The sequence below is a fragment of the Pangasianodon hypophthalmus genome, chromosome 7, assembly GCF_027358585.1.
Source record: "Pangasianodon hypophthalmus isolate fPanHyp1 chromosome 7, fPanHyp1.pri, whole genome shotgun sequence".
NCBI lineage: Eukaryota > Metazoa > Chordata > Actinopteri > Siluriformes > Pangasiidae > Pangasianodon > Pangasianodon hypophthalmus.
In genome coordinates, this window is record NC_069716.1 from 10961408 (window position 1) to 10987719 (window position 26312).

The 26312-nt window shown below is 39.1% G+C and overlaps 1 protein-coding gene across 2 annotated transcripts in view; it reads right to left on the bottom strand.

The window, feature by feature from the left end:
* The window catches only part of LOC113542771 (teneurin-1), a 141488-nt gene that overhangs the window by 21143 nt on the left and 94033 nt on the right, over positions 1-26312 (bottom strand). For both annotated transcript variants that reach the window (XM_026940521.3, XM_026940520.3), the window contains 2 exons: positions 18101-18255; positions 6618-6984 (listed from right to left, as the gene is read on the bottom strand). In XM_026940521.3, coding sequence (XP_026796322.3) covers positions 6618-6984; positions 18101-18255 — 522 coding nt within the window. The remainder of the gene's footprint in view (positions 1-6617; positions 6985-18100; positions 18256-26312) is intronic.

The following is a 26312-nucleotide window of genomic DNA, read 5'->3' on the forward strand; positions in this document are numbered from 1 at the left end:
TATTTCCTGTTTTATTTTCCCACTATGCAGTGCTTGGGGTAAATAAACATTTTTTTAAGGGGGCAGAAAGACTTTAAACATCTATTACCTGTTAAAGAGAACTTAAGACACCACACAATTAGAATCAGAAGAATCAGAATGAACTTTATTGCCAGGTATATTTACACATATGAGGAATTTGTTTTAGTGACAGAAGCTCCACAGTGCAACAGAATGACAGTGACAAGACAAGACACAGACAATAAAAAGAATAATATACAAATATACAAATAGACAATGTACAAATAGCAAAAATACAATATACAAATAGACAATTTTGTATGTACAGTTATGTTATGTGCAAATTTGAAAAGTAAATAACTATGCGTATTACGTAAATAAATAAATGTATGATAGTGTTGTGTGCCATGTTTTATTGTCAAGTGTTCATGAGATGGATTGCCTGAGGAAAGAAACTGTTCCTGTGCCTGGCCGTTCTGGTGCTCAGTGCTCTGTAGCGTCGACCAGACGGCAACAGTTTAAAGAGGGAGTGTGCTGGATGTAAGGGGTCCTGAGTGATTTTGCCAGCCCTTTTGCTCACTCTGGATAGGTACAGTTCTTAGAGAGTGGGAAGGGGTGTACCAGTGATTCACTCAGCAGTCCGGACTATCCTCTGTAGTCTTCTGAGATCAGATTTGGTAGCTGAGCTGAACCAGACAGTTACTGAGGTGCAGAGGACGGATTCAATGATGGCAGAGTAGAACTGTTTCAGCAGCTCCTGTGGCAGGTGGAACTTCCTCAGCTGGCAAAGGAAATACAACCTCTGCTGGGCCTTTTTAACAATGGACTCAATGTGAATGTCCCACTTCAGATCCTGAGAAATAGTGTTGCCCAGGAACCTGAATGACTCCACTATCGTTACAGTGCTGTCCATGATGGTGAGTGGGGGGTGTGCAGGGGGGTTCCTCCTGAAGTCAACTATTATCTCCACTGTTTTGAGCGTGTTGAGCTCCAGGTTGTTAAGACTGCACCAGACAGCCAGCTCTTTTACCTCCTGTCTGTAGGCAGACTCGTCACCGTCCTGAATGAGGCCAATAAGTGTGGTGTCATCTGCAAACTTTAGGAGCTTGACAGAGGGGTCTTTAGATGTGCAGTCATTGGTGTACAGGGAGAAGAGCAGTGGGGAGAGGACGCAACTCTGAGGAGCTCCAGTGCTGATTGTACGGGTGCTGGATGAGAATTTTCCCAGCTTCACTAGCTGCTGCCTGTCTGTCAGGAAGCTGTTGATCCACTGACAGACAGAGGTGGGCACAGATAGCTGGGTCAGTTTGGACAGAAGGAGGTTTGGAAGGATAGTGTTGAAAGCCGAGCTGAAATCCACAAACAGGATCCTCACATAAGTCCCTGGTCTGTCTAGATGCTGCAGGAAGTAGTGCAGTCCCATGCTGAAACTGAAATCAGTGAAATGTTGTTCTGTGTCTGTGATCTGATCAGTGAGTTTGTGTAAAGCCAGGCTCATGTGCGCTTGTGGAGGAATGTAAACACTTACGAGAATGAACGAGCAGAACTCCCGCGGCAAATAGAAAGGTTTACAGTTAATGAAGAGAGCTTCTAGATCGGAACAGCACAGCTTCTTTAATACTGTTACATCTGTACACCACCTCTCATTGATGTCAAAACATGTCCCGCCGCCACGCGATTTCCCTGCTGATTCTGCGCCGCAATCCGCTCTGAGCAGCTGGAAGCCTGGCAGATTTAAAACGCTGTCCGGTATGGCGTCATTAAGCCAGGTTTCTGTTAAACACAGAGAAGCAGTGTTTGAAAAATCTTTATTTGTCCGGAAGAGCAGTAGTAGTTCGTCTGTTTTGTTGGGTAGAGAGTGGAGATTCGCCAGATGGATGCTAGGCAGCGCCGTTTGAAATCCGCGCTGACGAAGCTTCACGAGCATGCCAGCACGCTTCCCCCATCTGCACAAACAAACGGCACCAGTTTGGAACGATTTAGACCACACAGGGTGGAAAGTGGCAAAGCTGTTCCTAAAAAGTTGTTTTTGTTATATTTACAAAAGGATCATAGTTAGAGGGTTCCTTTTAACGGCACAAACGGGTACAAATTGAGCACAAACGAATGGCACCGGTTTGGAGCGATTTGGGCGGCATGGAGTGGAGAGTAACGTCACTGCCCCGAATTATATTTGCTATTTCTAAAGAAGGGAAATAGATACAATGTTCATTTTAATGAAATCGGCACAAAGCAAGAACAAACAAATGGCACCAGTTTGGAGAGGTTTAGATGAAAGTGGGTGGAGAGTGACCCCACCACTCCTGAAAACATTCTTGTTATAGCTAAGGAAGGGAAATAGCTACTGTGTTTGTTTTAATGCCACAAACCGGCACAAACCGGGCACAAATGAACAGCGCCGATTTGGAGCGATTTGAGCAACATGAGGTGGAAAGTGACGTTGCACAGCCAAAAAAATTATGTTTAATATCTCAAACACCAAACCAGCACAAATGTTCATTTTTGCGGCACAAATCAGCACAAACATAGCACAAACTAATGGTATAGTTTTGGTGATTATTTAATTTCACTGGGTGACAACTTCATGCAGATCAGAGTCATGCAGATCCAAGATGGCGGCGTGGCAGTAGCACGCAGCAGCCACTCCGGATACAAAATGGTGCTATTTTTGTCTTTAGCCCGACTTTTAATGGCACATGGACATCTGAGCTACCGGTGTACGTGTATACCACCGCCAGACACTTCTAAGTTTCAGAAACAACACTACAGCTATTCTGCATGATAATCTGCTGGATAAGCTACGCGATCTCTGCTTGCTGCGGGGGCCAGACCTCCAGCCCTCACGTCGCCTGATGCCGGTGGCCAGGGGAGGGGACGTCACAAGCGGTGTGTGAGAAAGCAGAAGCGCGGCAAGAGGGCGGGGGTCCATGCTAGGCTAAAAACAAACCCTAGCCGGCCGGCTCTCCCGCCCCCACCTCGGCTACTCAGACCACATCTCTGTTATGCTAATCCCAGCATACAGACCGCTTGTCAGATGCTCCAAACCGGTTCTGAAGCAGGTGAAAACCTGGCCAGGAGCCATCTCTGCTCTTCAGGACTGTTTTGAACACACTGACTGGCACATGTTCAGGGAAGCGGCAACTGATGGCAAATTCACCAACTTGGAGGAATACGGAACATCAGTGACCAGCTATATCAGCAAATGCATTGATGATGTCACCGTCTCCATGATCATCACCACACGCTCCAACCAGAAGCCGTGGATGACTGCAGTGGTACGTGCGCTACTGAGGACCCGAGACTCCGCCATCAGAGCAGGCGACAAGGTGGCCCTAAGAACAGCGAGGGCCATACTGTCCCGGGCCATCAGAGAGGCAAAGTGCACACACGCACAGAGAATCCACAATCATTTTAAGGCCAGCAGAGACACGCGGTGCATGTGGCAGGGCATCCAGGCCATCACCAGCTACAGGACAAAATCACCTGCCTGTGACAGTGATGCCTCCCTCCCAGATGCGCTGAACAACTTCTACACTCGGTTCAAGGCACAGAATGGCGTCACGGCGAGGAAGACCACCCCTTCTCCCAGTGACCAGGTGCTGTGCCTAACCACGGCCGATGTGAGGAAGACACTACACAGAGTCAATCCGTAGAAGGCTGCTGGACCAGACAACATTCTTGGCAGGGTGCTCAGAGGATGTGCAGACCAGCTGGCAGATGTTTTCAGACATCTTCAACACCTCCCTGAACAGTACTGTCGTTCCGACATGCTTCAAGGCCACCACCATCGTCCCCGTGCCAAAGAAGTCTTCAGTGTCCTGCCTCAATGACTACCATCCCGTTGCACTTACACCCATCATCATGAAGTGCTTCGAGAGGCTCGTCATGAGGCACATCAAGACCCTCACTGGATCCCCTGCAATTCGCTTACCGCCCCGACCGCCACCACCCTCCTCTGGCTCTCACCCACCTGGACAATAAAGACACGTATGTTCAAATGCTGTTCATAGACTTCAGTTCAGCATTCAACACAATCATTCCTCAGCACCTGATTGGAAAGCTGAACCTGCTGGGCCTGAACACCTCCCTCTGTAACTGGATCCTGGACTTCCTGACTGGGAGACCTCAGTCAGTCCGGATCGGGAACAGCATCATGCAGTGCTGTGGATAATGGAACCTCCTCCGAAGGGGCCTCCATCTAGGGCTTGGATATGAAGGGGTGTTGGATAGGTCGAAGGTAGAGCTTGAGCTCTTTGGTGATGGTTCTGTCGATGATTCTGGTGCAGCAGGAAATTTCAATCAGTGTCGTAAGAGTATACACATTGAGTGCTTTATCTGATCAGGAATTGAGAAAGCTTGAGGAAATAAATATTCGGAAAAACTCACTGAAGGTGGGCATTGATTAAGGGGAGCCTGCTCCTTCATGGTTGGTAAAGGACTAGAAACTGGACATACTTGACATTGAGCGACTTGATGTTGGTTGCTGCCGTAGTAGAAACACATTCCAGCTTTCCTTCTTCGTTCACGTTTGGGGCCTGCGAGTTTGGCCTGGCTAATGTGCATGCCTTTGACCTGGTTTGCATTAAGGCAGTCGTACACTAGGATTTTGAAGCAGACAGAGTTCCATCAGTGAATCCAGTGATTTCTCTTCGTCACAATAATAAAGCTCTGTGAGGAGGTTTTGGTTCAGCCTGTGGCGACAGACAGCCTTAAGAGCTGGTTCATTCCATCTCAGGTTAACGCTTTGTCAGTGAGAAGGTTGATGAACTGAGTCACCTTACGTTGTCCAGAAACTCAACAACAAACTGGACTGGTCAGACCAAACTGAGGTCCTCTATAGGAAAGGACAGTGCAGGAAGCTCAAGTCCTTTCATGTGTGAATTTGGCTTCTATGGATGTTTTACCAGTCTGTGGTGGCCAGTGTTATCTTCTTTGCTGTGGTGTGCTGGAGGGTTGGCATTGTGACTTCTGGTGCCAACAAATTGAGCAAGCTGGGGAGGAAGGCCAGCTCTGTGGCGGGGATGGAACTGGACAGTGTGGTGGCAGTGACTGAAAAGAGGGTGAGAGGGAAGAGGAAAGCTAGCAAGGACAATCCTTCTCACTCTCTCTATGCTGAGCTGAGGAGGCTCAGGAGCACGTTCAGTCACAGATTCATCCAGCCACGTGCCTCAAAACGTCTGGGGGCTCTTTCGTGCCATCAGACTCTACAATGCCACGATACCCAGTACCTACTGCTCCACTGACTCTGAGTCTCACAAAAACTGTCATTCCACAGATATTGCACATGTATATAAATACCAAAGATATTGCACATGTATATACAAATAGAACTCTATCATATGTACATACACACAAATCTATCTTATTATTTCTATTGTATAGGTATTTACGGAAATTCTTTACTTGTGCTGCTGTGTCAAATTGAATTTCCGCTATGGGGAATCAATAAAAGTATAGCTCGTCTGATCTTAGTAAATGTGATGTACTCATGCATTTCAGGTGGATGTCAGACAGCAATAGGAACAGTTATTACACTAATTTATTATTTAATTATTTATGGCACAATCTACCCCAAAAAATCTTTCCATATTTCCATATGACAGTTTCATAAAGAACAGAAAAATGCATAATTGAACTGGGTAATCCTGTTTCTTCAGAAAAAAACAAAACACTTTTTATATATACTCATCATAATCAGTTAATCAGTACAATAAATAAGTAATAATAAATAGTGCATGCACTTTAATAGATTCTGTTATATATATATATATACACACATTATATATACACATTATATATACACTCTGAATATATATATATATATATACACTCACACACACACTGGAAACAGCATTTTCATCAAAGCCGATAAAAAACTATTAAACTATTTAAAATAGGATGTGATGAATCAAGTGTTATTTCATAGACTGGCAGCCTATAAATGTGGGCGGAACTCGTACTGTTAAATTGAGAAATTTGCACTGATCATGTGATTATCACGCCAATGATCCTTTGCTCATTCTGTTCATGACAGTCAGCTTTCATATAATCACAGTAAATTAGACAACTACTGTTAGATGTTCATTTGAATGTTTGCCTATTTCTCATTCATATTTCATCATATTATTCTAAATTGTATTTTTATTGTCTCTTGCTTTTATGCTATATCATATTGCAATTAACAGCAAAAAGGGAAAAATGCAACCTGATTTGCCAGTTCACATTGTCCATTGCCTTATCTTTTGGGGGTTTAAAGAAAAGAGCTTGTCTAAAGATGGTGGTTTAAACACAACTGAAAAACTTCCTAGAGCTTCACACAAGAAAAATCCAGCATGTTTGGAAGCTTGAAACGCACGCAGGTAATTTTAATTTCTGGGCCACCATGAAGTCCAAGTTAATCACCTCCATAAGACCAGTCTGAATACTGGGAACTTTCCCTACATAAATAATTATGTGAATTTTGAATGCAAGTCACCAACTCTGGATACAGCCTTAAATGTACTTGCCTATTATTGTACAAGACAATCAATCTCAGGGTCAGGTGTTTTATATCACCGGCCTGCCCCACATCTTTGAATTATAGTAGATAGCATACTCTTGGCTTCCTGTCCACTTACCAGAGAAGCAGTCGCAGTTGGGGTCAATTTTGCAGTCACAGTCGGCTGGAGCTCCAGCCACCACAGAAATCTCACCACTGGTGGTAACCTGCTGGATGCGGTTGATCTTTCGCTCATCTGTCTCAGCAATGTAAAGCAGACCCTGGTGTGACACAGCGATGGCTTTAGCTGCCTCTAGAGCAGAATGCACAGCCAATTTGTTGAGCAGGGAGTAATCAAGCCCCAGGACTTGGCAATGGATTGGCCGGCCAGCTACAATGCGCACCTCAAGGCTGTCTGACACCTGCAACACGATGTTGTTGTCCAGAATGTAGAGGGAATCATCCAAGGGATTAATAGACAGGTCTGTTGGCCATTCCAGACGCACCTACATTGAAAAAGGTGGCCCAAATATATTACATTATTACTGTAATGGTTGTCTACCTAGTATTTTCATCTTGCTAACAATTAACACCATATTTTCAGATTTACAGCTCCTTTTTCACAGTATGTCAAGAATAAAGATTAAATTAGCGCCACTACAAATGCAGCTGGTTTGGTTGCAAGTAAGATTCAGAATTCCAACCTTTCTGTTGCTCATCTAACCTTTCTGCTGCTCATTATTTTCTGAAAAGTTGTGTAATAACCATGATCAGTTGCAGTTCAAATTACAGTCCTGCGGGGTATATGTACCTCGGCTGAAGCTGCATTAGTTGGCAGTGTCAAACATTGCAGGTGGCCAAGAATATTCTGCACACTGACTCTGAAGCTGATATGACCTAGGACTGCTTCCCTAAAAACTGATGAGCTCTATGGTTAAATTAAAAAATAAAAATTAACATATTCAAATTGGAAATCACTAATTTAATGATTTAATTTTAAATTTAATTCTACTCCATTTGATTCCTATGTGAGGCAGGAAAGGTAATTAGGAGTCTTCATCAACCCTTCAGAAGAATATCTATTATAGAGGAGTACAGCAAGTCATTATTTATTTGGTTAATGGATTATCTTGATTAGTTAGTATAAAAAAATACTAAATACCAAATGATGTAATTTAAATAAATGACACGTCCCTAACAACAATACAGTTTTACTGCCCTATATACGTATACACACACACACACACACACACATATATATATATATATATATATATATATATGTTAGGGCTGGGCAAGTTAACGCATTATTATCGTGTTAACGCATTAATTAATTAACGCAGACAATTATTTTATCGTGCATTAATGCAGTTTTTTAAATTACTACTTTATTTCGAAAGTCCGTTGCTCACTGGCTCTGAATACACATACAGACAAACAATGGGTCAAAAGAGGGGTGGGATGTTGATCAGTACTGGCTTGGGATGGGCGTCATCACGCATTTCAACCAATGAGAGCATTTGGGGTGGGCCTAAGACTGCTGAAGCGGGCACATGAACCAGGAAAACTGGAACAGAAAAATAGAGAAGGGTACACCGAACTTTTACATGGACATTTTCAGTTTAAATCTCTTCCCTGACATGTTCAGAACATGTTCATTTATAAATGTTAACTTGCTGTTGCTCTGAATGTGTTAAATTTTTAACTACTACTACGTAGGGAATACTGCTGTAAAAAGCACCTTATCTGTTTAAAGTGTTATTGCACTTTTGTTCATATAGCAGTACTTCTAAAATAAAAGTGCACAATACACTACTTTTGAATTCATTATTTAATTTTACGCTTAACAATGCGATTAATCACGATTAATCGCAGAAAGATTATGCGATTAATTGCAATTAAAATTTTTTATCATTTCCCGGTATGTATATATATATATACACACACACACACACACTATATACATATATATTAAACATATCGACATTTGATCTTCATTTTAACAATATTGGGAGGTTCAAGTAATATAACTAAACAAATAAAACCAAAGAAAAGTCTTTTTAAAATGATCTATAAAATGTAATTTTAAAAAAACCCAATTTCTTGTGAGGAAAAAGTAAGGACACCCCCACATTTATTTGTACTTAAAATGGCTAAAATTACCTACAGCTGTATCACATCAGGTGCAAATTATTAGAACATCCTTACAGAGCATTTTGAAGGAGGCTTGCCTTATTTAAACCTCAGACATTTAGTTTGGTTTGCTCTTAATTTTTGAAGTGAGAGGTGTTACCATGGTGAGATCCAAAGAGCTCTCTGAGGCCTTCAGAAAGAAGACTGTTGATGCTTATGAGTCTGGTAAGGGATATAAAAATATCTCAAAAGAATTTGTAATCACCCATTACACTTTCCGGAAAATCATTTACAAGTGGAGAACATTTAAAACAACTGCCAACATGGCCAGGTCAGGCCGTCCAAGCAAATTCACCCCAAAAGCAGACCTCAAGATGCTTACAGGAGTCTCCAAAAACCCTAAAATATCATCACGGGACCTAAAGTTGATGTCAAAGTGCATGAATCTACAATCAGAAAGAGACTGCACAACTTTAATTATCATGGGAGGTGTGCAAAGAGGAAACCTTTGCTGTTTAAGAAAAACATGAGGGCGAGACTGAAGTTTGCCAAAGAACACACAGACAAAGGCCAAGACTTCAGGAATAATGTGCTTTGGACAGATGAGTCTAAAACTGAATTATCTGGACAGAGCATGTTTGGTGTAAACCAAACACAGCATTTCAGCAAAAGAACCTCATACCAACTGTGAAACATGAAGGTGGAAGTGTTATGGTTTGGGGATGCTTTGCTGCAGCAGGACCTGGCCAGCTCACCATCATAGAATCCACTATGATTTCTACATTATATCAGAAGGTGCTTGAAAAACAAGTGAGACCACCTGTCAAAAAATTGAAGCTGAAGCAGAACTGGACCTTGCAACATGACAGTGACCCAAAACATACCAGTAAATCCACCAAGGACTGGCTGAAAAGTAAAAAATGGAGAGTTCGGGAATGGCCAAGTCAAAGCCCAGATCTAAATCCTACTGAGATCCTGTGGAGTGATTTGAAATAGACTGTGCAGAAACCCCTCAAACATCACACTGCTGAAGGAATTCTGCATTGAGGAGGAAACTTTCCAGTCGTTGTCAGAAACTGGTAGATGGCTACAAGACACATCTCATTGAGGTTATTTCAGCCAAAGGGGGAAACACTAGCTATTAGGGCATAGTCCTAACTTTTTCCTCAGTTGAAATAATCATTTTTGTTTATTTCTTTTGCTTAATAATTGAAAACAAAGTGATTTTTTGTTGTTTACATGCAATTACATTACTTTCATCTACAGGTACAAATTAAAACAAGACCAGAAATTGACATGTTGACATTTCTTAATAAAGAACTGAATATTTAATGAGGTGTCCAAATTTTTTCACATGACTGTATATATATGTGTGTATATATATATATATATATATATATATATATATATATATATATATACATACACACACACACACACACACACACACACACATACATATATATATAGGTCCGGAAGTATTTGGACAATGACAGTTTTTGCCTTTATACACCACCACAATGGATTTGAAATAAAACAATCAAGATGTTATCGAAGTGTAGACTTTCAGCTTCATTTTAAGAGGTTCCACAAAAAAAAAAAAAAAAAAATTCACAAAAAAACAACCCATTTACCATTTAAGAATTACAGCCATTTTCAGCAAAGTACCTCAATTTTCAGGGGCTCAAAGGTATTTGGACAAACTGACATAACTGTAAATATAACCATAATTTTAATACTTGGATGAAAATCCTTTGCAGTCAATGACTGCCTGAAGTCTGGAGCCCATGTTCTCAAAACTCAAATTCTGAGTTTCCTCCTTGGAGATGCTTTGCTAGGCCTTCTCTGCAGCCACCTTCAGTTGCTGCTTGTTTGTGGGTCTTTCTGCCTTCAGTCTTGTCTTCAGTAAGTGAAAAGCATGCTCTATTGGGATGAGATCAGGCGACTGACTTGGCCATTGAAGAATATTCCCTTTCTTTGCCTTCAAAAAGTCTTGAGTTGCTTTCGCAGTATGTTTAGGGTCATTATCCTCCTGCACTGTGAAGCGGTGTCCTATCAGTTTTGTAGCATTTGGCTGAATGTGAGCAGAGAGTATAGCCCTATACACCTCAGAATTCATCTTGCTACTTCTGTCAGCAGTCACATCATCAATAAACACCATTACTGCGCCCGTTCCATTGGCAGCCATACATGTTTGACATATGATGTGGTATACTTTGGATCATGAGCTGTTCCTTTCTTTCGCCACACTTTTCTCTTCCCATCATTCTGGTACAAGTTAATCTTGGTTTCATCAGTCCAAAGAATCTTATTCCAGATGTTTTCTGGCAAAGTCTAATCTGGCTTTCCTGTTCTTGAATGTTATCAGTGGTTTGCACCTTGTTGTAAACCCTCTGTATTTACATTCATGAAGGTGTCACTTGATTGTAGATTTTGACAATGATACGCCTACCTTCTGCAGAGTATTCTTGACTTCTGTTGATGTTGGGAAGGGGTTTTTCTTCACCAAAGAAAGGATTCTGCGATCATCCACTTTAGTTGTTTTCCATGGTCTTCCAGGCCTTTCGATGTTGTTGAGCTCACCAGTGCTTTTCTTTCTTTTTAAGAATGTACCCAGCTTGGTTATCTCTCTTATAGATTTATGTTGTTTTTTCAGCCTAAGGATGGCCTCCTTCACTTCTTGGACTTCATATTGGTAGTTCCAGTCGAGCAGCTGCCAAATGCCAACTCAATACCTGATATCAACTCCAGACCTTTTATCTGCTTCATTTGTCTTCAAGTAACGAGGGAATGGACCGCACCTGGTCACTTAACTTCTCATTAGTCAATTGTCCAAATACCTGTAATTCCTAAATGGTAAATGCCATACTCTTGTGGAATATCTTAAAATAAAGTGGAAAGTCTACACCTTCAATCACATCTTTATGTCAAATCCACTGTGGTGGTGTATAAAGGCAAAATCACAAAAACTCCGTCATTATACTGTCCAAATACTTCCGGACCTAACTGTGTATGTATACATACATTTTATATATATATATATATATATATATATATATATATATATATATATATATATATATATATATATATATACATATATATATATATATACACACACATACACACACACACACAACTTATGGTGTGAGGTGACATAGTAAGTGCCACAATGTGCTTTAAAATATAGACCAACTAATCAATAACGAAATTCATTGCAAATTATATTTTGTTATTAAATTTTTATAAATTTTGTCAATTAGTTGTTTCAGCCTTAGGGCAGAGGTACAACAACTAGAGTCCTAGCAATTAGCTGATGAGTTGAATCCGACTTGTTTGAGCAGGGAACTCTGTGAATTCTGGCCAATCACAGAGCAATAGAGCCTGAGACAGCATCTAATCCCAATGTAAACTGACTGTGCCAGTAAACTTTAATATGAACACATACATTAACACATATATGAATAGTCAAATCAGAGAAAAATAACTGTTACATGATGTGTAGTCTGTATTGGAGGGATGTAAAGAATGAAATGTAAGACTATATGAATATAACACACATTCTTCTTTGAATTTTGATACTGAACATCAGCTTAAGTTTGCTTACATAATTTACAGATACTTTCTCTCTGTTGTCACAAAATACCTGAACAAGTATAAAGTTAATCTACTGATTGCAATTGGGAGAGAAAAAAATAGCTAATTTTAGGTGTACATATGTTAGTAATTTCCATTAAAAATGTATTGACACCATTATAGTTCCATTGCAAACACTGGGAAATTTGCTAATTGCTGGTGCACTTGGTGCTCTGTAACATGAGCCACACAAAATTATGTTTAATTTAATAATTGCCAAGTCCTTCATAAATATTATTAGTTATTAATCCAGCGAAAACACCAAACCCCTTTCCTCTAGAAAGATGCATGCCAGACTGTTGGAAGCAAGACTATTTAGCTGTGTAGTATCTCACTTCTATACAGGAACCAAAACGCCCCCTGCTACTCTTTTCTGTGAAGAAGCTCATTGTGATTTGTTCATCACTATTCATGTGGCAGTCTGCCAGCTCAGAATGCCTTTGATCTGATCTGTGAATAATCAAAAATTAATACACTAAGAGGCCTTCCTGGCACTTCATACTAAAGCCCTTGTTACATCTAAAGCAGTGAGGACAAAAATGAAACAGTACTACAAATTTCTGGTGCCAAGAGAATAGCCAGCTCCAAAATTAGTGTGATATCCCCAAACACAAACAATTACACACACACACACATACACACACAAAAAAAAAAAAAAAACATGGAATATAATATATAACCATTATATACATTCACAACTGTTGGTGTATTAACTAGACCTCACTATCAAAAGGGGAAGAGAAATTAGTATGGTTTATGCTAATTATTGTATGCATGCTGTAGTTGGGTCAGTACTGTTAATCAGAGGCTAATTTGGAGCCAGCCTACCTCCCCCGGCTGATCTGCACGGATGGCCAACTTCCCTGCTGAGATCACAGGCTGTATGCTGCGTGTGTGTATGAGGCTCTGTGGTGTATGTTCAAGGCTGTGCATGTGTCATTTTAGAGCCCAGGCTAATGCGTCCTGCTCTGGCTGATCTCTCAGTGGAGCAAACCCTCTTCTATCGACCCCCTCCAAACAGGTGTTTGCCCTTGCATCAAGTAATAAATAATTCATTAGTGTTTTGACAGGACATAATGCTCTGCACATATCCCTGCCATCCCCTTCCCTGCTTCTACTCACCCAACCAGACAAGCCAGCCTGTGACAGAGGAGTGTTATGTTGCGTCCTCGAGGAGTCAAGAAGCTGCTTGAGGAAGTAAAAAAGCCCGGGTGCCTGAGAGCTTTTATTAACTCTTCAGCATAGACAAGAACATAAATTTTCACTAAAACCCATTTTTCAAAATAGGTTGTGATTTTTTGCGCTGTGGTTGAATTTTTTTAAAATGAATGGATAAATGAATTATTTTTTATACATTAGCTTTAGCATGCATATACAGTTGAGGTCAAAAGTTTACATCCCCCTTTCAGAATCTGCAAAATTTTCATTATTTTACCAAAATAAGAGGGATCATAGGGTCATTTTTATAAATTCAGCTATTGTTTTCTCTTGTGGACTATATGTAAACATCTTTTATGTGAAATATCTTATTCAGGTCAGCACTAAATAAACAATAACATGCATTTTGTATGATCCCTCTTATTTTGGTAAAATAATGAAAATTTTGCAGATTCTGAAAGGGGTATGTAAACTTTTGACCTCAACTGTATGTGTGTATATATATAAAATATACCCTCAGAGGGAAACAAACAGAATAAGGGAGAGGGTAAATAAATTGCTGACTGAGTTTGTTTAAGAAAAAAAGATTTTCAGGCTTTTCAAACAGTTCTTTTCCAAAGCTTGGCTAATATCAGTAATTAAATGGCAGGCAGAGATGTACAAGGACAGGACATTCAGCCCTTCAGTAGAGTTGGAGCTTAAAAAAAAAAAAAACTACAGAAGGCGGAGGCAGCAGCTTTCAAACTGAAGCAGCCTTCATTTTCTCTTTCTCTCTGTCTTGTTTGTCCTTCATCTTACATTTGAACGAAGGGAGTAAGAACGTAAAAAACACCAACACTAAGCCAGAGGGGGAATATGACCTTATGGCTTGCCATTTTGCTGCCATCGACACTCTAATCTATGCAAACTGTAAGGTATCACATGTTGCTGTAAGATAAGTAAGAGCTGCTCAGGGCGTTCCTATCAGGCTTGTTTGGCACTGTTAGCCGAGGGCTTTGATTTGTTTCATTTTGGCCCGTACATGTGCCCCCTACGCACCCAGCAGACTTTGAGCTTTTTTTAAGTCTACCACAGGCACTGTTTTTAACTTCATTATTTATTAAAAACCAATACCCAAAATGTTTCTCAGATGATACTTATCATTCAAGGATACATAATTTAACAGAGTCAAATAATTATTTCTAGCTGTATGAAACTGAAATACACTACCAGTCAAAAGTTTGGACACACCTGTCAAGGGAACAGACAGGATACTCTACCTAAGATACTTTTTATGAAGAATATAATGACTGAAATATCATGTGACACATCCACGGGCTTAGAAGCACACTAACAGAGCACTGCACTTACAGCCCTTTTTTCATTTGATTGATCATTTTAAAAAAAAAATATTTAGTGGATATTCCTTTACTTTCAATGTACCCAAATCGCAACAGTTCAAAAACAGCTGACACCCTCATCTTCTCCGTTAAAGAAAAAATCTAAGTCAGATCACCTCCGAGAGATCTAGCATGGGTAAGATGTAAACACCACTGCTAGGCTATAAGGCGTTCTGAAGTCTGACTTAGCTGCAATGAGAAGTGAATTCTCCTCACACAATTCAGGCAGACTACAGTTCAGACTACAATGCAGGCAGTGTGCTCTGAAATTTATCTACTAACAGGTAAACAAAGAACAGGTGAACAAGTACGGCAACTAGATACGCTTAAACAGCTGGTTGTGGATCTGCAGGACCATAGCCAACAGAACAACCTCTGGCTGCTGGGGCTGCCTAAAGGGGTCGACAAAGATGATGCAGTAGGCTTCATTAAGTGATCGTTAACATTGTGAACCCCTAACTTCCGCAAAGAAACTGAGGTGGAGAGGGCACATTGTATTTACACCAGAGTTTTTACAGATCGCAAAAACAAACAAACAAATAAACAAAACGTGGGTTCTCATTTTCAAGCTCCTTCATTACAGCAACAGAGACAAAGCCAGGAAGCCATCAACTGCAAAAAGAACAGACCTTCTTCACGGCAGTCAGAAAAGAGCTAAGAGAAGTAGGCAACCATTACCTTTCTTCTCTACCCAGCAACAATGAAAGTCATTTAGATTGGGGAGACCAAATTATTTGTATCTCCAGAGGAAGCTCGCCAACTTCTCAGCTCTTAACCCTGACCTTATTCAATAGGTTTGGACTGATTAACAGTGCACCTGCTGTTGATCTAATTGTACTGAGAGTTAGCTAGCAGGCTCACGAACAGTATGCTTTACAATGTTTGCCTTTTCCCCTGTCTCAGTAACTGATATCTTTGTTAACTTGTTACTTCACTGTTCTGACTGAACATTTTATTGTATACTTTAGTTATTTGTTCCTTTCTCAATATACAACTATTATACAACTATTTATATAACTATTTGCTGTATAATGAGAAAAATAGCTCATTTTAAGACTATGACTGAAAATAGGAAGACAGCCTTGATTTATGTTTATGCTCTGCCTACTAGCACCCCTGAATTTTTTCCTGAGGTCTCAGCTTTCCTACTCAAGATGTCTTGAAAGACTTGAAAGTGGCAATGGGAGCAGATATGAAGGCTGTAATATCCCATAAATTAGATAATTAGATAGGTCTGGAAAAAAAGAATCATATTTGCATGCACTTGCTACCAATAGATTTAGACAATACATGTTCTCCTCTTCACTGTCTGACATGTGGCATCTGCTTAACCCATTAATAAGAACATTTTTATCTTTAAGGCACAAATCACATTCAACTGACTTGGTGTTTCTTTCTGGTACTCTCTCTTCGACAGCACCTACAGCAGACATTTGGCCTATGTCCCTATTGTTCACAGTGGTAACTTCTTTAGACTCTCATTGACTGCTCCATCACTGCAACTGCAATTACTGCATTATAAAGGATTCTGTTCTTCTGTTCCTCTCTCCTCTACTATTTGCATTTGCACCTTTAGGTGCACCCTTAGGCTGTCTGTCAGTTAGAATCTATTTTTCCTATCATTGTTAGAAACACGTATCATCATATTTCATTATATGCAGATAATATCCTGTTATTTATTGATAAACCAGCACTTTCAGTTCTTCATGTTATGACACTATCAATTTTAGCCATTTTGCAGGTTTTAAGATAAATTAGAATAATCTTGCTTTCTACCTGTTTATTTTGATGTAGCTTCTTTACCTCTTCCTGATGTTGTTCTAACTGTCAATTCTTTTAGATATAAAAATGTGTCAAATGTCAAATTGGACAAACTAACAATTATGAATATAAGCAGTATTTTTATTATGACTGCCTGAAGTGTAGAACCCATGGACATCACCAAATGTTGAGTTTCCTCCCCGAGATGCTTTGCCAGGCCTTTACTGCTGCCGCATTCAACTGTTGGCTGTTTCTGCCTTCAGTTTTATCTTCAGTAAGTGAAAAGAATGCTCATTTGGGTTAAGGTCAAGTGACTGACTCAGCCATTTAAGAACGTTCCAATTCTTTGCCTTAAGAAACTCTTGGGTTCATTTGACTGGATTTGAGCAGAAAGTACAGCTCTATACACTTCAGAATTCATCCTGCTACTTCTATCAGCAGTCGCATCAACAATAAACACCAGTGACCCAGCTATACATGCCCATGCCTTAACATTGCCTCCACCATGCTTGACACATGATGTGGTATGCTTTGGATCATGAGTCCCTCCTTTCCTTCTCCACAGTCTTCTCTTCCCATCATTCTTGTACAAGTTAATCTCTGTTTCATCCGTCCAAAGAATCTTGTTCTAGAACTGGGCAGGCTTTTTTTTTTTTTATGTTTTCCTGCAAAGTCTAATCTGGCCTTTCTGTTCTTGATTGTTAATAGTGATTTGAAAGGCATCTCTTGATTGTAGACTTTGACAATAATATGCCTACCTTCATGAGAGTGTTCTTGATGTGGCTAGATTTTATGAAGGGGTTTTCTTCACCAAGGAAAGAATTCTGCTTTAGTTGTCTTCCGTGGTCTTCCAGGCCTTTTGGTGTTGTACCAAATGTACCAAATTGTTGATTTGGCCACTCCTAAAGTTTCTGCTATCTCTCTGATAGGTCTCTTTTGTTTTTTCAGCCTAATGATGGCCTCCTTCATTTGCTTCGACATCTCTTTGGACCACATATTGACAGTGCCCTTGAACAGCTACCAAATGCATATTCAATGGTCCAAATACTAATGGACCCGACTGTATCTATTATCCTATTATGCATTAATGTATATCTTTCTCTATATAATATTGTTACCAAAAATGTTATCCTCTCAAGAGTTCAGAACTCTCATATTGCTCCTCCCTCACATTAGTTTCTATAGTTACATGATCCCTCTACTTCTGCCTGTTAGTTACTGGGACAAGCTAAATTCAATACTCTCCCTCTACATTTGGAATAGGATAGAGGATTGGAGAAAAGGTTTCATGGCTGCTAAAAAATTATTAGTTAATCGTTGGATCTGCCCCACCCAAAATGTTTAGGCATATGTGGGCCCTCACTTTAATGAATGTTATCTTAATGGAACTCTCAACAGCTCGCATTCATTGTAATCTTACGCAATATTAAAAAACATATGAGATCAAATAATTTCTTGTCATTCATCTTAGACCTCAGACTTTTTTATGCTATGTGTCAGCAAGACCGTATTTCACCTGTTCAAAAACTGTGATAAATGTGTAACAGGCACATACCTGTGTGATGTCCATTCGGGAGTCACAGCTGAGTGGCTGAGTGGACATGAGGCCATTGGAGCCGATGAAGGTGGTCAGCACTCCTTTCTCATTGATCCTCTGGATGGTGGTTCCATCCACAAAATACACAAAGCCCCTCTTGTCCACTGCAATTCCTGCAGATGGAGACAGTAGAGCTATTATTAAAGATTGTCAGTGACAGAGAATCCAGGTTTATCCCCATTCTGTTACTCATTCTGCTCAACAAATGTCACTTTCAACAAACTCAATCCACCACAAAATGTAATTACATTTCTTTTAGAACACTAAAAAGATTAGAGCAATGCAAGGGAAAGAGAATCAGTAATTTGTGAGATTATACTCCAGGAGTATGGCTTTGAAAACAAGAATGCTTAGGATTGCATAAAAGTGTTGGTGCACTGCAGCAGCACGAGCATTTCTCTTTCACTTAGTGGATGGTGAGTGGGCAAAGGGGTAGCGAACATGATGTAAATGTTAGGCACATGATGAATCATTCAGGATGGACAACCTTCAGCTGATTTTTATAGTTTCTAAATGGACCCATTCACTCAACCATGATGATTCACACAATCTACTGAGACCATTCCTTACAATGTACATCATTCAGCCTTCCATGAGAGTGCTTTCTGACATTTCTGATCTCTCACATGTAGGACCAAACAATTGTGCATGTCCTGGAAATCAGAAATGTCATAGTGATTTATAAGAAAACATCTGTGAGTGATGTCACTGCTAGTGACACTCCTCTCACATTGCTAATCTGACACGCTCATGTCAATTTCTTCTTTATAACATCAGAAGAATTCGTCCATTTCTTTCCACACAGGCCACACAGGTACTTGTTCAGTCCCTTGTCATTTCAAGACTGGACTACTGCAACTCACTCCTGGCAGGTCTGCCTCTGAGCGCCATTCGTCCTCTGCAACTGATCCAGAACGCGGCTGCACGATTGGTTTTCCCCTAGATGTCCGAACAGCTGAGTCACTGGCAGTCTTAAAACGACATCTAAAGATTTACCTCTTCCTAAAGTACTTAAGTTAGCACTTACAAAACCAAAAAAAAAAAAAAAAAAAAAAAGGGGGATTGTCTGAGTGCTTGTCTATTACCTCCCCAACAGAGTTTTGGACTGATGGTATTCCTAGTTTGTGACCTAGTGAGCCAGTATCAGAATGTATTTTTGATAGACTTCAGAGCACTTTTGTAAGTCGCTCTGGATAAGGGTGTCTGCCAAATGCCATAAATGTAAATGTAGGTCAACATGGGACTGATATGCACATATTTATGAAGATTTGACTGAAGCAAAGAGGCAATAGAGAACAAAGAGACAGCAAAGATTTAAAAAAAAGCCCACAGCTTGTACCTTGCTTCAGCTACTGAAAGCGATGATGCAAACCACCAGGTGAAACCCCTGTTTAGCTGCAGTGGCATCACATTTGTCATGCTCTTTTATCTAAGGGCATCACAGTATACACAGGGCAAGTCATAGCCTATTGACTTTGCCTGTGGAAAGACTGTCCTCTCTCGCATGGCTAATGAATTCGGCAAGCAACAAAATGGGTCAGTGCATTACCACTATTATCACTATGGCAAAGGTGACTATGACCTCTGTTGCCTCCTCACCCCTTCATCATCCTCCCAACACTGACAGATTATATGGCTGAGCCCCTCCCTTCCACCTGCGCCCTTTAAAATACTTCCCTAAGCACCCATGCTGCATCAATTTCTCTTAAAAAGCAGGTTCTTACTTTAAGTTGGAACACTCTAAAGGCTCTACATGCATTGCTGGGTTCTGATATGCTTAAAGCATCTGCTAAGGCTTTAATGAGAGAACATTACTTAGATCATAGATTGCAGTTCTTTGGGGCTGTAAAAGCATGTTGGCTCTATAAGGAGACAAGAACCTTCAATTATGTTGGCTGTTTGAAAAGCATGAAATATAGTACTTTCTTTAAACTCTTTCTTAAATTTCTTCTTTGTAGTAGCAAAATAGTAACATTGTTGAATGGTTCCTACATTCTATGTCACCTCTTCACACAACTTTCTCTCAATGCATACAGTATCTTGGCTGTGGCAGCACATATGTGCTGGTTAAATAATACTGAAACCTGTAATTAAACACTTTGAAGATATTCACTAAAGCCAAACTTATTGTTGACCTTGAAATAAGAAATACATGAATAAATCTCATCTACATAATTAATCTCCATCTTTAAACTCTGGTTACAGCAGTCTTAATGTTGTATTTCATCAGACACATTTCCAAAAAAAAAAAAAAAAAAGCACAAAATATGCCTTGGGTAAATATGCATTCTAATCATCTGTCATACCACATGTTGTTTAAGAGCCTGCCTGATTTCTGAATGTATTAAAAGTCTATTTGATTTCTGAGCATATTCCCAGTTGCCACAGTCATCAGCGTTAATAACTGCAACACATTTGGATGAGAGCTGAGTAACTGTTAGACAATTTCTCAACCAATTCTCAAACTTGGAATTACCACAGAAAGAGACTATGACACTGATTGTGACGATGACATTCTTATTTACAAATGCAATACCAATTTCCCACATTCATACCACACATTAATGCAGAGGCCTTGCCATACAAACACAATCAACACGCAACTACATGCAACAGTTCTTGCTCAGATTGTTCTTGTATAGTATATGTGTAATTCAAATAATCACTCTCCAAATTTATCAGAGGTTCAGGGGTTATAATTTCGTTTTCATTTTCTTCCATTTAAAATCTGGCTTCTTTAATGCCTTCTTTAACACTGGGTTTAAAGTAGCCATTTTGAATCCAGAGGAAGAGAAGGGCATTTTATTTTGCCTCAGAGACAAAATACAGCCATACGTTTTTTACAGAATATAGCTATACTTTTCCTCTGTCTTTTTCAAAATAGAACTTCTTTTCCTCTCTTTTCCTGATGAATTTTCATCCTAAAGACAGTAAAGACAAAGAAAAGCAAAAACATAGGCTACTATTTATAATTAATATGCATTCTTTAACTATTTTAACAGAAATACTGCCAGGCTGCCAAAATACACATATGTCATGTGATATTTAGAAGTGTAATGTTTCCTTCTTTTTACAGACTAAATTTCCACAGTCTCAGTAAGAATTGATCAAAATAGCTCATTTATGGAGAAGAAATGGCATGCTTTGTACTCTGTGTGGGTATGTTCATGTGGGCATAGGATGCTTATGCAAGTAATGAAGTGAGTTTTTAGGTCAGGATGTGGAGGGTTTTCCCCCCTTTCTCTGAACATATGCTCTGGTTGAACATTTCTTTTTTTTTAACGCAACAGCATGACAGGAAATTGCACCTCCTCAACGAACAACGAATAAACTGCTGCATCTGCAGCACTACAACACACAGTGTGAATGTTTAGTACAAAAAGAAGACTGCTGTGATTTTACTATAGATGCCTTAATTGTTCAATAATAACACCGGCAGCAGAAAAAACTGCAGGAAGTAATTTCAATGCTGAACAGAGTATATATATTACACACACACACAAACACATTATATATATTATATATATATATATATATATATATATATATATATATATATATATATATATATACATACATACATACATAGATACACACATACAGTTAGGTCCAGAAGTATTTGGACAATGACATTTTTTGTGATTTTGCCTTTATACACCACCACAATGGATTTGAAATAAAACAATCAAGATGTTATCGAAGTGTAGACTTTCAGCTTCATTTTAAGAGGTTCCACAAGAGTATGGCATTTACCATTTAGGAATTACAGCCATTTTCAGCAAAGTACTTCCATTTTCAGGGGCTCAAAGGTATTTGGACAAACTGACATAACTGTAAATATAACTATAATTTTAATACTTGGATGAAAATCATTTCCAGTCAATGACTGCCTGAAGTCTGGAACCCATGTTCTCAAAACTCAAATTCTGAGTTTCCTCCCTGGAGATGCTTTGCCAGGCCTTGACTGCAGCCACCTTCAGTTGCTGCTTGTTTGTGGGTCTTTCTGCCTTCAGTCTTGTCTTCAGTAAGTGAAAAGCATGCTCTATTGGGATGAGATCAGGCGACTGACTTGGCCATTGAAGAATATTCCCTTTCTTTGCCTTCAAAAAGTCTTGAGTTGCTTTCGCAGTATGTTTAGGGTCATTATCCTCCTGCACTGTGAAGCAGTGTCCTATCGGTTTTGTAGCATTTGGCTGAATGTGAGAAGAGAGTATAGCCCTATACACCTCAGAATTCATCTTGCTACTTCTGTCAGCAGTCACATCATCAATAAACACCATTATTGAGCCCGTCCCATTGGCAGCTATACATGCCCATGCCATAACACTGCCTCCGCCATGTTTGACACATGATGTGGTTTACTTTGGATCATGAGCTGTTCCTTTCTTTCGCCACACTTTTCTCTTCCCATCATTCTGGTACAAGTTAATCTTGGTTTCATCAGTCCAAAGAATCTTATTCCAGAACATGGGAGTCTTTTTCTGGCAAAGTCTAATCTGACTTTCCTGTTCTTGAATGCTACCAGTGGTTTGCACCTTGTTGTAAACCATCTGTATTTACATTCATGAAGGTGTCACTTGATTGTAGATTTTGACAATGATACGCCTACCTTCTGCAGAGTATTCTTGACTTCTGCTGATGTTGGGAAGGGGTTTTTCTTCACCAAGGAAAGGATTCTGCAATCATCCACTTTAGTTGTCAACCGTGGTCTTCCAGGCCTTTCGATGTTGTTGAGCTCACCAGTGCTTTCTTTCTTTTTAAAAATGTACCCCACTGTTGATTTGGCCACACCTAAGGTTTTGGTTATCTATCTTTATGTTGTTATGTAGATTTATGTTGTTTTTTCATCCGAATGATGGCCTCCTTCACTTGCATTGAGATCTTCTTGGACTTCATATTGGTAGTTCCAGTCGAGCAGCTGCCAAATGCCAACTCAATACCTGATATCAACTCCAGACCTTTTATCTGCTTCATTTGTCTTCAAGTAACGAGGGAATGGACTGCACCTGGTCAGTTAACTTCTTGTCAGTCAATTGTCCAAAAGCCCCTGAAAATGGAAGTACTTTGCTTAAAATGGCTGTAATTCCTAAATGGTAAATGTCATATTTTTGTGGAACCTCTTAAAATAAAGCTGAAAGTCTACACTTTCAAAAACAAAAACGCTGTCATTGTCCAAATACTTCCGAACCTAACTGTAAAATATATATATATATATATATATATATGTGTGTGTGTGTGTGTGTGTGCGCGCACTGGGAAATTTTGAAGACAATAAACATCTTCTACTTAAACTTTTGTAGGCTAATAATTTACAGTAAGACCATGTGTGATTATTCATAGTGAAACTGGGTTGCTTAGTTGACAATAACTGTAAAGTAGCTAGTAAAAACTGTCATAAGTCTTTGTCTTCGAATTCTAAACTGAAACCAGTCAAACATTTCGAAAAATCAGGTTTTTCATTTGTACTTTAGAAATCATTTCTACTTTAAGACAGCATAAGTACATTTTACCAAAATAACATGGAAATGTATTTATTTAGGCTATATTCTAACCTTGCCATGGCTACCAGCAAAGATAATTTCAGGGAAGGAGCCAGTTTAACAAACAGTAAATGCAATCAGTCTTCCTAGATATGTCTAAACCTTGCTAGCTAAGTGTGATTTCTTCACACAGGGAATGTCATTCTTTCATTGTTGTCATCTGTACACACTCTTTAGAATAAAATGCAGCAGAATAAAATGACCTAATAAATGAAATTAATAACTAGAAATTTAATCAACATAACAGAACCCACTGAATTAATCAGCAATTATTTCAGTACAAATATTATCGGGAACAGAGATCATTTTAGTGGAGAAATGACGATGAGGCTTGTGTTTAAATGCTCCAAGTGACTTTTACCTCTAGAGATGACTCAGAGACTCATTTTCCATTGTAAACTTCTTTTAAATATTGGCACAATTGTTGTTTTCCAGTGATTACATAAGGCTGTAAATGTAGAGGTGGGCTTTAAATGCATCTTTAACTCTTTAAATGCTATTTACATTTTGGGATAACCAGACCTTAAATTCTACAAGTTTACTTCTGACTGAGATCCATGCAAAAGGGACACATATGTCATATATATACAATACTGTGCAAAAGTCTTAGGCACATGCAAAGAAATGCTGCAGAGAAAAGCTGCCTTCAAAAATAATGAAATTAAGTAATGTTTCTACATTAAAAAATACTATAAAGCGCAGTAAACACTAATAAATAAAGCAAAGACAATATTTAGTGTGCCGACCCTTTGCTTTAAAAAATAAAAAATAAAATATAGTAGTCTAAGGTACAATCTGCGCGATTTTATAAGGAAATTAGCTGGTAAGTTTTACTAAGCATCTTGCAGAACCAGCCACAGTTTTTCTGGAGACTTTGACTGTTGCACTTATTTTTCCATGCAAAACCCAGCAGCTTTCATTATGTTTCTCGTCAGAAAAGTGGTCTCTGAAGTCATAAAATAAAAATCTATAACAAAATTTGTACTAAAATAGGGTGCCTAAGACTTTTGCACAGTACTGGATATATTCATATTTTCACTTGTATATAGAGGAAAATGTTGTGTGTTTTCACAAGCCACCACACAATTAGAATATTATTCTTGCCAATTCCTCAATTATTTTTTGTCCAGATTTCTATTAAATAAAACAATAAAACAACTTTCATACAAAGCACAGTATTCAGGAAAAATAACTGTAAAAAGAATTTAATCACATAATACTGAATACTGGTGTAGTGCAAATAATTATATAGTATTATGCCATTACACAAGTTGCTCTCAGCAGGATCATGGCTGAGTGTTGCAATACCTAATGTTAGCTGCTTCCACAATGGAAGCAAAGTATGTGAGTTGGCAAAGGTTTTAATTCTGCATTTAGAAAGTGCCTGCTGTTATAGTAATGAAATGGACTGCTGATGAGCAAAGCTAGATAGAATAAAGATGGTGTAGACCTTGTGTGAAAAGCATCCAAAAGCCAACAGTTTTGTTTTGAATTTTGCTTTTATATATATATATGATACTGAATTACTGTAGTAGATTGAGAACAAGGCATGGCACATACTTTTGTTCTAAAACATGTTTACTAAATTTGTTGTTTCTTGTTTCTTGATTAATCCTTAGCTGTGCAGTTCATAAACACTATAAAATGTATAATTTATAATTTACCCAAAGGGCAGATAGAGAGACGGACAGAATGACATAATGATACAATTTTATGTTTTTATTTATCAGGGCCGAAATAACACTTTTTTGGTCCTCACCAACTCCTACAAACATATAAACTCAGGTGACAATAAAAACCACAACACATTTCAATATGTAGTCATTTTTTTTCCCAAAATAAAGCAACATTCAGAAGCCAGGTGGGAAAAAAATAAGTACACCCTTCCCACTTCCCAGCAACTGAAGGCGGCTGCAGTAAAGACCTGGCAAATCATCTCAAGGGAGGAAGCTCAGTCTTTGGTCCATGGGTTCCAGACTCCAGGCAGTCACTGACTGCAAAAGATTTGCATCCAAGTATTAAAAATAGTCCTTAAATTTATAACTCTGTTAGTTTGTCCAATTACCTTTGAGCCTGTGAAAATGAAGGGAAAACTTCATTTCAAATCTATTGTGGTACTGTACAGAGGCAAAATTACGAAAACTGTGTCACTGTCCAAATACTTATGGACTGGCTGTATTTTCAAGAGTATTATAATCTTTCATACTCTTACACAGAGTAGCAGTGCAAAATAGGAAGCCACTGACTGTGGTTATTTTTGGTGTCTGTGAATGTTTCTCCAACTCATTTGAAATGTCTGGTAGTATTGAGGCACAGTGACTAGACTTGTGTTATCATCAAGTCAAGTTTTATTCAAGTCTAATTTGTGTCAATCAATCAGCAACCATAACAGTGTTTCACAACTGACAGTGTGTGTGTGACAGTGACAGAGCACTGTCTTAGAGCCTTATGGCAGCATTTATTGATCTCCTCCTTGATTTACCAACAGTAAGCCTAAAGAATCCCTCATAAGGCAGCCTATGCATTCAAACATCTTAAATGTATCTTCCAGGCAAGCTTCTTGACACAAAGTTTTTTAATGTTTTGCTCACCTGTGGCAAGCAGCACATCATAGATAACATGACAGATAC